At 31.7% G+C, this 14,759-nt stretch overlaps 1 protein-coding gene across 2 annotated transcripts in view; it reads right to left on the reverse strand.

The window, feature by feature from the left end:
* Positions 1 to 9,620: 9,620 nt before the first annotated feature.
* Positions 9,621 to 14,759, reverse strand: part of LOC128190838 (guanylate cyclase 2G-like) — a 34,824-nt gene continuing 29,685 nt past the window's right edge. For both annotated transcript variants that reach the window (XM_052863049.1, XM_052863050.1), the window contains exons 2-3: positions 12,062 to 14,657; positions 9,621 to 11,952 (exon numbers count right to left, since the gene is read on the reverse strand). In XM_052863049.1, the coding sequence (XP_052719009.1) occupies positions 11,566 to 11,952; positions 12,062 to 14,657 (2,983 nt within the window). In that variant the 3' untranslated portion in view covers positions 9,621 to 11,565. The remainder of the gene's footprint in view (positions 11,953 to 12,061; positions 14,658 to 14,759) is intronic.

Below are 14,759 nucleotides of genomic sequence, written 5' to 3' on the forward strand. Positions count from 1 at the left end.
CTTGAATATCAATTTATAGCTGTACTGGCCATATTAGTAAAATTTACTTGAAAAGAAGATGGGGAATGAGACAGATTGTTAAGATACAAAATGACAATTTTGAAGTATAGTGGATCATTCCTCCACGTTTTTTGTTAATTGAAATCGGTTTGATTTCCTTTACACTTTTCCAAATATTTAACACATTCAAGGGTTATAAATCGATATTTGATAAATATACATTGTTTTCAATAATTTTAGGAAAAAAAACAATCAGAATGTTTATATTTTAATTTTATAGTACCTTATCTATCCTCATATAGGCATCTTACACGCCTTATTCATCCATCTTCTTTGGAATAGTTCTTTTTTTGTATCCTTCTTTTATGAGACAGCGTCCAGTGTTGTATTCTCAAGGAGGGCATCAGGGAGTGTCATAAATGTCCTCCAGGGTGTAGTCACCTGCACTCTAGGTGGATGCAAATATTAATGAATGAGTTTATTTTATATATGTTAATGTATTTATTGAAACAAAATTTTTCATAGTGGTAAAAACTCCCAAATACAATGAAATAAGACACAAATTGATTAAGTGCTAAAATGTATGATAAGGAGGAAATCTCCGTGTCCACTTACCTGCAAATTGTTGATACTTTGCTTGTTCAAATCAATTAAGCATTGAATGCTTATATTTATATTGATATTGATGTTTAATTGTATGAAGTATTGTGTATTGTCGCTTTAAAGCTATTATATACATGTGCATGTACGCTCAAAGCGTTGGATATGAAACATACATGGAACAGCCACATCAACATGTTATAAAGTTCCAGATATAGTGCTAGAAACTTTGTCAAGAAAATTTATTTAATACTAACAAATAGATATAATTAAACGATTATTTTTCATAAGTACATATCAGATTGGTTATGTAAGTTAAAGGGGCATGGTCACGATTTTGGTCATATTTTATTTTTCTGTTTTTTATTATTAACAATGGTTTATGAATGCATTTCTAATGATCAAATGGAATTTGGGTGCCCGTAGATGAGTTATAAGCAAGATACAGGGCTCACAATTGTTCGTCATGTAAACAAGGCTCGTGCCCTGTTTTTATTTACATAGGTTCAATATACCAGTAAAATATCTTTTATATCAAGATAATTTGTCTATATTCTTTTTCATTTTAAGCATAAATAAGCAGTTCCTAACGATTAAAACATTCATTTTAGGTCTAAAACTGGAATTTTCACTTCAACGTTCAAAATGTAAACAAAAGCTTTGTTTACATAGCGAGGAATTGTAAGCTCTGTAACTCGCTTATAACTCAACAAATGACACTCAAATTTTTGTTGCCTATTAAAAATGCCTTACTGAAGCATTTTAAACATTAAAATTGAAAAAGTAATTTTTGACCAAAATCGTGACAATGCCCCTTTAAAATGTTACATTTAATCTTACAATAATATACATGTATCTATTCAAAACGCATGATGACGCTCGAGTATTTGCTCATGCACCGTGAAAAGGCAAAGTATATCCACGGGACACTGAAGGTCGCAGATTTCCAATGCTAACATCAGAATATATATACACTTAATCTAGATATTGTACTTCAGTTCACGAATATGTCCAAACACATATGCATAAAAAATGCTTTGGTGCTTTGAAATTCATCGTCCCTTGTTTGCCACAGTGTCATCTAATTTCAAATTTGCAAAGATACGAAGAGCCGCATTTGTATCTATTAATTTTTTTCGGTGATTTGTTGCAACAAGAAAAAATTCCTTGTGATTTCTATTTAACATTTTAAGTATGTCTTTTTAATACCTAATTTTTCGATTATTAAACTATGTATTTGCTTATCATAATGTCAAATTATAATGATAAAATTAATAACACTGTCTTGCGAGTTTGTTTTAAAACTTGTGACAAATTCATAAACATAAGAATCTTTATTTTTTCACTTTAGTCATTTTCCATATAAACCCCCATGCTTTACTGTGATTCAAATAGAAAATCATGTCGCACTAAATTCATTAGTAGAATGTTTTAAAGATTTGATCAAAATGAAAGACATTTTTTTTTTACATCTGAGTGTTTTCTTAAGCATTAAATCATAATTTTTTGAAGTCTCATAGCTGCAGCGGTGTGTGCATACAAATTGAGTAACGCTCGTTATGAAAATCTCGTATGCACACATCGCTGCAGTTATAAGACTGTATCTTTTTTAAAAAAAATAATGATTTAAAGCTTATATTTATATTTTTTAACTTCTTGCTTTGTCTGCAAATGCGATTTATACCTTAAATTTCCTATTTTATCCTAAGGGTTAGTTCATATTAATGGACGAGCGACTGTAACAGCCGCAAGCGTGAACTTTGATTTTAGCCTGTGACGTTGTATTTTACAGCGTTCAACGTTTGTGATGTCATAATAAAAGTCGTCATTTTAACCTTTGACATCCCTGTGTGTGTTTTTGTATTATAATTGGCGTAGCTTTCAACACACTTTACACGCAAAAATATGTGGAATGTAAAAAAATTGTTTTGGCCATTTTAAAATACAGGAACATAACCATTGGATGTACCTTTTTTGTTTTGGCGATTGGAAGGTCGTGACCATAATTCAAGTATAATAATCTCATTTAAACAAAAACTTATGTTAAAAACATAAAAAAGGTAAATTTTAAACCTCCAATATTTGGCGAACATTCTTTTTGTTAAATAATATAGTTTATTTTTAGAAATCAAAAATGTAAATCATTAGCTTTTAAATGTTAAGATATATCTGATGGGTATTTTTTGAGCATCTAGTTTTCATTAGAGGCCCACGTGTATCCGGCTACTAACAGCAAACTGCGAGACATTTTGATTTCATAGAAGTTTTGACCCAAATACACTAAATGCTGTTTATCTTACCAAGAAAATTCTATAATTTAGTTAAGGATGACGTTTACTCAGAATGGAAAAAAATTCCACTGATGATAATGAAAATTCAACTATTGTGTGTTATAGACCTTTTATTGTAGTGTTATTTTTCATTTTCAAAAAAGTAGGTCAATGACCTACTTTTTTAGTTAATGGCCATTGTATATTTTTGGAAAATTAAAGGAAAATCACTTAAAATTTTACACTATGATTGAGATTTTCTTAATTGTGAAAATAATACAAATTGCTCAACACTTTTGAAAATGAAATACAATTTATGAATGGCAGTGACACTAAATACATACAAAGCATGAAGTTTTCAAACCTTTTATACCATTTAATATTAAAACCTTTGTATTAACAAAAAAAGGTTCAAAGCCAATGTATGATATATTAAATCAGACAAATGTAACACCAGTGGGAAAAGAAAAATGGAGTAGACATTTTGTTTTTACAGAAAAACAATGGATTTCAATATTTCATTTACCTTTTATTATTACCTCAGACTCTAAATTTCAATGGTTGCAGTACAGAATAAACCATTATATATTAACTACAAACAGTTTTATGTATAAAATTGGTAAAGTGGATACTAATCTATGTACCTTTTGTGAAGATGCTGAGGAAACAATATATCACTTATTATGGGAATGTCCAAGGGTACAACATTTATTAGCAGAATTTGTTAGAGTTTGCAACTCTAAAGGAATTAGAATAGTCCTTGATAATAAAACTTTTATTCTTGGTGTCTTAGATGATGTGAAGTCAAAAGCGTTCAATATTGTACTCATATTGATAAAAAAATACATATACAGAAGTAGATGCCAGAAAAACCAATTAACAGTAAATGCCCTTATGAATGATTTAAAACAGTTATATAAAGTATTCCAATTCTGTGCAAAAGAAAGAAGTGAAATGGATAAGTTCAATACAGACTGGGAAATTTGGACCCCTGTGATTAACTCACTCTAAGTGCTCTCTCTCTCTCTCTCTCTCTCTCTCTCTCTCTCTCTCTCTCTCTCTCTCTCCCCCTCTCTCTCTCTTTCTCTCTCTCTCTCTCTCAATAAAAAAGGTGCTCAATATGTATTTTTTTTTCTCTCTTAGTAAACGTTCATTATATATATGCATTATTGATGTAATTGTTTTCGTTGCTTTCTTAAACATACTTTGTGTTCTTGAAAATTTCTGATGTATGTACGTGATGTATGTAGAAGCAGTTGGCTTTCTAATAAACACTTCATCCAAAAAAAAAAAAAAAAAAAAAAAAAAAAAAAAAAAAAAAAGTTTTCCTTCCTAAATTTTATAAATATTCCAGTCCGAATTTCCTCTATCACTTTTCAAATTCCTACCCATTTTTTATCCAATTTTACAAAAAATTGAATGATGATAATACAAAAACATTTATAGTATTAAACTACTTATATTGATCTTGGTCTGTTGGCATATAATTTATATGAGGTCAATGATCAAAATTTTGAGATATGGTGTCTTTTCTCGTTTTTTAGCATATTTCAATATTTTTTAAATTCATGCCATACGGTTATTATAATGAATAAATGAGGTAAAACTACCAGAAATGCAAAATTATATAGACTAAAATATAAAATCTTAACTTTTAATATTAGAGTACTTCCAAAAATGATTTAGCAGAAAACAAAATCTGCAAAATTTAGTCTGAATTTCCTCTGTTTGGCTAAAAGTCTATTTTTGTTTTGGAATACTTCCATAATATAGTAGAAATATCGAATGTTATTTCAATAATAATTCATTTCACAGATACTTTTTGTGTTTAGAACAAATTTTACTCATTGAACTTTATAACAATCCGAATTCGAAAACTCAAACCCTGAGTAAACAATACCCTTAATTGTCAATATTTTTCATGTCGTTTTGTTCATGTTTAATACCAGCATTATAACGTGTTTGGGTTCAAAACACTGATAAAGAAGTTTTCTTCAACGTTCCTAAATTATTGAACTCCTAAACAGTATTAATTAAATTGAATCACACACAATAACTATTTTTAACTGATTCGAAATATAAGTTTCCTTAATCAAGTTATCCCTGTATCTCAGCCACATGCTCGAAACCACTGTTTCAGACCTGTTTCTAAATCTAGTTCGAACGCTTTACTCGAGCTTATGCCTCCGGACTATGTGTTGTGATTTAATGTATCAATAGTACCTCTTTGTTCTCTGAAATAGGTCTTTTCTCCACTGCGTCTACCAGCAGTCTAACCCCGATGCACAGACGCGCTTCCTATATATGCTCTTCATCAATTCTGCTGACTCATCGCAGGTTCATCAAAACGTTTGAGAAAGTTTACCACACCCAAGGGATAGTATTTGATTGACCCTGATTGCTTTATATACACAATCAAAGGAATTCTTATTACATTACCAACGCCTCGAAAACATAAATGTGACCCGCATATTAAATAAACAAACAAACACTTTTGATAAAAATATTTTATATATCTGTATAACTAAACACAGTGTTCCAAAAGCACTGAACACCAACCAACGTCTTTTATTCCATATATTAAAACTCTTTCTCTTCCAAAATTTGCACGTGCATGTAATCCTTGGTGTAAGTTGACACGACTTTGCGCAACTTCCGTTTCTGCATAACTTTCTTTTGTCGATCACAAGACTTTCTCCGTCTGTGTACTGAATGACTTGTATATCTTCCCAAAACTAAGCTTCTATAAGGAAGATGTTCAGACCCTGCTGCTTTGGGTTAAAAACACTGATTTTGATTTCTTTGACGCAAACACTGAAGCTGGTTCTGAACGCTTTTGCAAAAAGTACTGCAGCTCTCCGGTTTTGCACTTTGCTACCCTCTTTCATTACACTTTTATCTTCACCTGACACTGCTTGAGACTGCTTTTTACTTTCCTCTGAATTTTCTTCACAGGACGCGTCTCCCTCGTGACTGAAGTTTTTAATTGCACTTTTACTTGCAGTTTTAGATGGATCAAGGAAAAAATATTGAAAGTGGTGATACATGTATTAACATTAGACTTTTAAAATGGATTATAAATACATCAAAACAAAACAAAAATGATGAAGATTACATTACTTACAAAATAGTTTCCATACAAGAGAAATCAATTAATATGTGCGTTATGCTCTCTGATCATGTTACATCGGATTCTATAAGATTAATTGTCTAGTTTTGGGATGTTCTTTTCTGATACTCTGCTGCATTGTCATTAAACATAAAATTTTTGAAGACATTTGTTACATATAGAAACAATAAATTAAATTCATTCAAGAAAGAAAAAAATCAATGAAATAATAAAGTTAATAATATAAAACTTTGTATTTGTTTTCTGATAAATTATTTTTTCATACCTTTCAACAAACGTGTGTTTTGAATTATTTAAATTATGTAATATTAAACATTTCAAAGTGTTGGTTTGAAGCCCCTCCATAAAATGAAATAGTGTGTAACTACATTCCGTCCATTTATTACTGATTGGATTGTGTAAGCTTCTATTCTATATTATTTCATTCTTTCTTGAGTACCTTTATGATAAAGCTACAATTTTAAATGTTCTGTAATTAATCAGTATCACTTTTCTGTAACAAATGAAGGATATAAATGTGAAGTTTGAAGTGTCTTCATACGATCAACATTCGTCTTTCTTCTTTTCAAACCGCTCTCAATAACTTATATTCATGGCTTTTCCGTGTAATGGCTTTTTGTCACCTTGCTTCCATGCTTTGAAACTAAATTTAAAGCTGGGTAATTTTTTTCCAGAGTTGTACTGTCTTGATCCGGGCCGTTTAATTTGAATACAGAACGCCTTTTCCTTGCCTCATCTATCCGGGTAATAATTCTGACCTGTCAGTTTATTCTTTACTTCTTTTTCTAAGCTAATTGATTAACAGCCATTTAGCTTTTTAATCAAAACGATATTTCGGGATCAATTACCAAATTTTCAACAAATTATAATTTAATTTATGTATATTGATTTTTCTCATACAATGGATGCTTAAGGTTAGATATAAAGGAAACATTGGTTAACAAAATTGAAAACAAAGTTCTATATTCTGTTATTCTGTATTTTTATAGCCCTCCCGTAGCTTTATAAACAATGTATAATACTTAAAGGTATATATGCTATTTTAAAATCAAAATTTTATAACACCGTTTTTCCATTAAGCCACAAAAGGTACCAACTTTCTGCATATTATACAGTTTAAATCAAACGCATTTTAAAGTGTTAAATATAAATTCTAATTTTTTTCTGACCGGGTCGGTTAGTAAACGCCCATTTTTTTTAGTAATTCATTAGTGCATGATATGAAAAGCAAATTTTAGAACGTACATAAGATGTCGACGCGAAAACGTGGTCGGCCCGTTGGCAGTTAGGAGGGAAAAAAGAAAGAAACAGTTTGACATAGAACTTTGTAAAATGAGAATCAATATTGAGACCACTTTGAGCGGTTGACGCGTGTTAGAAATGAGTTAAACTTCATGTTTTACAAGTAGCTCACAGCTTCTTGGTAGACAGATGAGTCGCACGGAGGCGTGTGTTTTCTTTGTTTAATAAGATATTTACTCATCAAGGAAAAGAAGTTAATGTGTATGATACGATATATATTTTATGAATATGATAAACATAAATAAAATAAAGTTATCACCTGAGTATTTAAAGTCTTTGAATTGTTTATATTTCATTTGAGGGGCTCCAGAGGGGTCTATGTTTTTAAATTATATGTTGTTAAAGATATGAAAACAATGGTCAATTGCAAAAAGAGCTCCAATCGATTGTCATCGATAGCTATACTTAACTATCCTCATAAAATGCAGCTGACAATATCTGATATTTTTCTGTTTACAGAACAAACACCTGCTTAAATGAATCCAACAATTGTCAACAAACCTGCCGTGTTACCTCGTTTTTGTCAATCACATGCGCAAATCCACCCCAAACGAAAATCGTTGATGAATATGTGAAGAGAAATCGCCGTTAATCTTTTACAAATTATCGCTCGTACATCGATAATACTTCTAAAAAATCACGACTTTTTTTATAAACTCCTTTTTTAATATCTAGTTATGCTATCAAATTTAGGTCCAATTTCAAAAAACGCAAAATTGCGTAAAGAACGGCATATAAAAGATACTAGAACAAATAAAGCAAAGGAATAAAAGTAATTAACGGTGAGGAAATTATTGTTTATCAGATTTCTGGAATGAGTTAAAATTCCAGCCGTAAGCTTTTGTTTGGATAGTTTGATTTCAGTGAATTTAAAATATGAATTTGCTCTCAACTTAGATTTCTGCTTCCTGGCCTTGTGAAATATATATTCTTACTCTAACACTTTATTAGCAAAACATTATTTTCTTAGAAAATGCAAACCACTTATTTAGTTTATAGGGTTTCAACTGACATTTGCTGTCTTTAGTTTGACCTTAGTTCCTTAAGGATTACGTTTACTCAGGGGCGAAAAGAAATCCACTAATAGGAACGAAAAACTACTTATTGTTCATTGTAGCCCCATTATTGTGGTGCTATTTTTCACTTTCAAATAACTAGGTCAATGACCTACTTTTTCTGCTAGTGACCTCTAAATGTTTTCTGAAAAAATTGTCAAACTTTGTCAAAATTGTCCACCATTTTCAAGGTTTTCTTTATTTTTTAACTATTAAAAATAATAAAACAATTTGTAGGTTGGGAAATGATAAAATATGAATAGCTTTTCTAATTTTATATTTGAATGAATCGTTTTAAGCTCATATTTTAAGTTTAATTTAGTCCGAATTTCCTCTATCAATTTCCAAAATTGTACCCATTTTTGATCGAGTTTTACAAAAAACTGACTAAAAGGAGCTCCAAACCATTGATTGCCTAAAACTATTTTTATTGTCTGTATTATGTTGTCATTAACATTATATAAGGTCAATGATCAAAATTTCGGGATATTTTATCTTGAATCGATTTTATGTATTTTAAAGATTTTTCCAATCGCGTGTCAGCCAGTGATATACATTTATAGACGAGTAAATACAACCATAAAATATGTAAATGGTATGAAAAAACACATAAAATCCTTAACTTTTGCAATTACACTGCAACAGAAAGTTTTGTAAGAGAAAATAAGAAAATGAAAAAATAGTCCGAATTTCCTCTGTTTCAATTTTAATCTACCTTTGTCGGAGCATATCTTCCTCAAATAAACAAATCATGGATATCAATATCGATATTTCTTAAAAACGTTGTTATTTTGTGTTTTTAAAACAACTTTGGACTTCAGATATTGAACTTTGTAAAAAATTTTTTTTGAATCTCAAACCCTGAGTAAACGTAATCTTTAAATCGGAATTTAAACAGGACTTCATAAAAATAAGAATAAAATTAAGTATGATTGGCCACCTTATTTTACAACGTTCTCTTACAGGTGCATGTGTATATTTAAAGAAGTAACTGCTTCAAATCAAGTCAAATAATCTCGGTCAATTATATATATATTTTATCTCTACTAGTTTTCACAATACATTGATCAGTGAGTGAAATTTTCTCTATTTTTGTTTTTAATCTCAGTTAAGGTTTACTTCTCGTTCGACGTGAATCCCAAAACCATCATCCATGTGTTGTAAAGAAAGTAGTGAATTATATTCATTGTCTGTTAGAGTCAACTTGTATATTGTTGCGCTCCCACATGTATTGCATTAATAATCAAGAAATTTAAACTGCAGTTCATTGAAAAACATTTTATTTTACAGAACAATTTAAACAAGAGGTTTACACAAATAGTAATACATGTACAAGCTTTCCTGCTATTGTTCTGATTATTAACATACCTATCAATATGAATAACAAATACATGTATGTAAAATAAAGAAGACAAGACAGTAAAACAATTGAGAATTCCGTCGATCGTGCGCTTACAGCATTTGCAAGAAAAACCTAAATTATTTGAAACGTCTACACAAAGAAGTCTTATATCACGGTTTTCTTTCATTTTGTGGAGAGCCGGATGGTCATACATGTAGCCATTTAAGAGTATATTAATCTTAATAGAAGAGCTCTCAAGTAGGATATAGCAAATTAATCAAATTTTGAAAGCTAAAATATATGGATTTTTTTTTTACTTAACGATGGTTTATAGCTTCCCAAATTATTTCTAGAGAAGATTAAGGTAGATCTGATGGTTAATTTGTTGATTACCAAGCCTCCTTAACTGAGTTCTAAGTATTATAAATGAAAGATTCAAGATCTTCTTAAAATTTTTATTGCATTACATTAGGAGTCAAGTGAACAACCTCTTGTGTAAAATTATCAAACATACGTCATATGCAACAACCAGTGATGACGTATCGCTGATAACGATTTCTGCTTGTTTATTCCTCAAAAAGGACGCAATGTTTAACAAAATAGATTAAAAAAAATTAATACTTCTTTGTTTTCACAAAATTAACACCATAAAAACCGTGATATTGTCGTTTTGACTAGGTACAGAAACTATATTGAAGTTTAGATAATCTAAAATATCATAGTCAAACTCTATTAATAGAAAATCGGTAATATTAGATGAATACACATTGATTGTAATTAATACGTCAACTACTGCCATAAATTAACATATATTATTACAATTTTTTAAAAGATAAACCGACCTATAATTGATTTACAATATTAATTTGGATTGTTTAAAATTATATCGTTTAAACCCCTCTGATTCTTAAGAGTGGTTAGTTAGCATTTTATGAAATTCAATAAGTATTTTTTAAAAAATTACCGATTTCATGACATTATACATGTACTTTTTACCTTAAAAATCATGTTTACTCTCGCAACGTTGATCTGTGACTGAATTGTGCAGTATTCATCTTAATGTAATCAATTTACTTTAAACAGGATGATGAAATCTTTCTTAGATTGTTATTATCATAAATATGCTTTAAAACTAGCTTTAAAAATATTAAAAACTTATTTTGCAGATTGATTACTCAAACGAGATTTTTAAAAAAGTGATAACTTTAATGATGTTTCGATGATGAACACATGAAGATTTCTCGTTTTCCACTGGTTCGTTGTTCAGTACATTGTTAACATAACATAAAAACTAACAAGTATTTTGGTCTAGGACACATACTTTAAAACCTTAACAACTCCGTACAAGAAACTATAATACCTACTCCTACTCCAACACATAGCATTGGTTATATAGAACAGGTATGCCTATAACACTCAGTATAAACAATACATACCCATATAACTATAACAAAAAAAATTCATATTTGAGTCAAATATCGCTTTACATGTTTATCCAGCAGCATAATTAAAATGCGTAAAATCAAATACTCCCTTTATATTAATAGATTAATGAGATACTTGTTCTATTCAGTTTTTCATGGGATAGGGTTAATGAAATCAAGTACATGTACTTCAGGGGATATCACAGCCATATATTCACAACTAGTATGTAACTATATAAATCAAATGGATTCCAGAGATTATTAAAGACAAATTTAACGACATGCAATTGTACTCGAATGAATTATTCAAATGCAAAACAAACATTATTGTAAAGTTTGGAATTCATACGAATTGGTAATCATCATAATGGTAATAAAATAAACGTAATATGAATAATAAACCGAAAGGTATGAATGATGATTCATTTTAACGTCTTTATAATTACATTGATTGGCTATCCTGTACATCCACAGAATCTTCTATCACATCGGGGAGTGCATCGCTTCGTTGTTTTGTCACCCTTCTTTTAGGGTGCATGGTTTTTGGTTTATTGCTGATCACTTTATGCGTCCCATTTTCAATGATTTGAGTATCATTTGCAAACTTGGGCTTGCCATTACTTATTTTTGCATTTCCATTTTCTAGTTGACGGGTTTCGCTGACCATTTTCACTTTGTCCATTGGTGGTGTACTCACGGGAGATTTGTCATTTGCGGGTACTGAGAGATTACTGTTTGATGAAAACGGTCTTTTTTCCCTTTTCGGTGGTAGACCTAGTGAGAACTTGGTTGTGCGCCCTGCAAGCCAACAAGTCTCGTATTCGATGCCCTGAAAATAGTATTGTTTAATCATCAGCTTTTTAGTTAACATTAAACTAATATGTGGTAGATCAGTTAATTTGTTTAAAAATTGAAAAAAAAAACAAACCAAAATTTACCTTAACAATTAATAATCCTGACCGTTCAATGAAGAAATTCTTGAATCCAATTATCATGTTGCCCATTTCTCTTGTAATGTGAATTTTGGTTGAATCGCACGACCTTGAAAGACTGCGAACGATTTCGGGCAAATCGCTGAGTAAAACAAACTGAGGTGTGTCAGTTTCTATTATACCCAAGGACGTAGATCCAACGTGAGCCCCGACACTGAGCTGAAGAGCACGAAGATCATCAATGGTGCATCTCGAATCCTCTAAATGCTCCTTGGACAGAAAGTCAACACACATATGGGCGGTTCTTTTTGCAATCTCATTTTCATTTGCCTGATCATCGCCTACTCCAACTACAATCGTAAATGAGGTCCCTGTTGAGCTGTATCGAAATGCCGAATATTTTTCCACAAGAAGATCTATGTATGAACAAACATTATTGAGTTTTCTTAGTTTTTCCGCTGAATTCATATCTTTGTACTCTTCATCCCTATTCATTATCTCTAGACTAACAACGCCAAGTGTTTTCATGTCTCTCTGATCAAGTGATCGTCCGTGTGTTATTGCATTAATAATATGACTTGGGATAATGCTTGACATAACAGTGTTCAATTGTAGTTTAGAGTTTTCGAGCTCAGTTGTTTTGTCTTCCACAACTTCTTCTAAATGTTGAGTGTAATCTTCCATAGACTGAATAACGCTGTCCATGACAGATTTTCTCAGAGGATTGTTTCTTTTCAAAAGTTTAAGCATTTGCTCGAAAGATGGTCGACTGTTGGGGTTATCAGTCCAAGCTATTTCCATAACTTGTCTTACAGCCACAGGAATATCCAACTGAATTTTTGGCCTAAGATTACTTGCGCATATCCCGTGAACAATTTCATCTGGTGCTACTGTGCCCAGATGTTCACTGTAAGGCTCCTCTTGAGAATATATTTCTTGTAAAACTATCGCAAAACTATATACATCTGAGTGGTATGTATAATGACATCTATAGTTTGCTCTTAATATTTCTGGTGCAACCCAAAAATCTTTGCTTGTGATATTTTGTTTTGTCAAATTATCATTGTAAATATCTTGTGCTAGATGCGCTGCATTGTGATCTTCTAAGGTCAGAAGCCGAAGGAATTCCCAATCTCCGACTTTAACGGTCCATTTATTATCAACAAAGCATACACTTGCTCTTAGATTTCCATGCACGAAGTGGTGTGCGTGCAGAAAAAGCATTCCTTGACAAACGTCAAGAGCTAAAGCCAGCTTAAAATCACATGTCATTGTAATTTTGTTGTCCTGTAATACATCTGCAAGAGAACCTTTACGACAAAACTCTCCAATAACATATTTTTCTTGATCTATGGACGTCATTCCAAAAAACCTGACAATATTGGGATGGGATATTTTGTGTTTGATTATAAGCATCTCTTGTTTAACCTGTTTTGATAAATTTTGAAGTGCCGGTATTTCTAACAACCTTATTCCGATGTCAAATCCATTCCATTTTCCAGGCCACTGCAACACCTTTTCAATGAGCGCGTCAAGCTCAGCTCTTCCCATGGAGTGTTGTGCAGATTGCAACGACCGAGCAGAGCGGGTGAAAATAGACGAAGTTCTTGAATTTGAGTGGTGATGTGTATCTTGGTAAAACACAATATCTTCAATCGGGATAAGCCAATCATTGCTATGCGTCATTCTATAATATCTAATTCTTTGAATCAAAACATATCCCCCAATAACACCTACTACCAGTAATACTATCGGGACGACAATGGAGACCGTCGTTTTCCAAGAATCGTCAACAACTTTTCCCTCGTTCTCAATATCTGCTAAGACAAGTTGCCACATATTTTCACCGTTGCAAAAAATCTGCTCTAAAACGTCTCTTTTCACACGATTTGTAAGATCAAAATTAAGAGGGGCAAACCCAAGTATTTCACATTCGTGGCGAGGGGCAGAATCCGTCAGTGCCCAGTAAGTATATCGAACAAATTCTTTAGCTGCAAGGCAGTCTGTCATATTTGTTTTATATACAATAAAATGGGTGAAACCGGCAATGGGATAGGACCCATAACTCAAAGCGTGAGTAATTGGAAAATTGAGGTCCGCTGTCTGAGCAGTAAAGTAGTCCATGGCCTTTGCAACGGTTTGGTAATTTGGATACAGGTACTCTCCGACGTCGTTTTTAACAAGCGCCGTGTGGACAACCCACTCGTGGACGTCGGCAATGGATAAATATCCTATTGAATACTCGAATGATAAAAGTAAACCGTTGATACCATCTGTTTGCATTCCATAGTAACTTATCACATCTATGTCCCATTTATATGGATGACCCGTTGCATTTAATCCTTCCGAGAAATAACCGAACGTTGAGTTCCAGTTTGGATCTACTTCCGCTAGCGCATGCGTAAAAATATCAGTCGATCCCGATTTGTCGGCTCTTGCAAGAACAAGTATTTTTTCATTTGGAAAGGTAATGTTTGGATTGTTTTCTTTGAATACCGTGTCATTCCAGTGGGTGTAAGTACCGTTATAAATGCCTACAATTTGCTCCATTGAAAGCCTAAGTTGTTCCTCTAGCTGCATATTATACCCTAATGCAACGGCCCTGAAATTTAAATAGAAAAACATACTTTAAAGCAGGCAATTTAATTCTCATAAAACCAAGTTTTTAAAATTCTACCCCTCAAACATGGTATATGTGTAGATT

The sequence above is a fragment of the Crassostrea angulata genome, chromosome 6 (genome assembly GCF_025612915.1).
Source record: "Crassostrea angulata isolate pt1a10 chromosome 6, ASM2561291v2, whole genome shotgun sequence".
In the NCBI taxonomy this organism is placed as follows: Eukaryota; Metazoa; Mollusca; class Bivalvia; order Ostreida; family Ostreidae; genus Magallana; species Magallana angulata.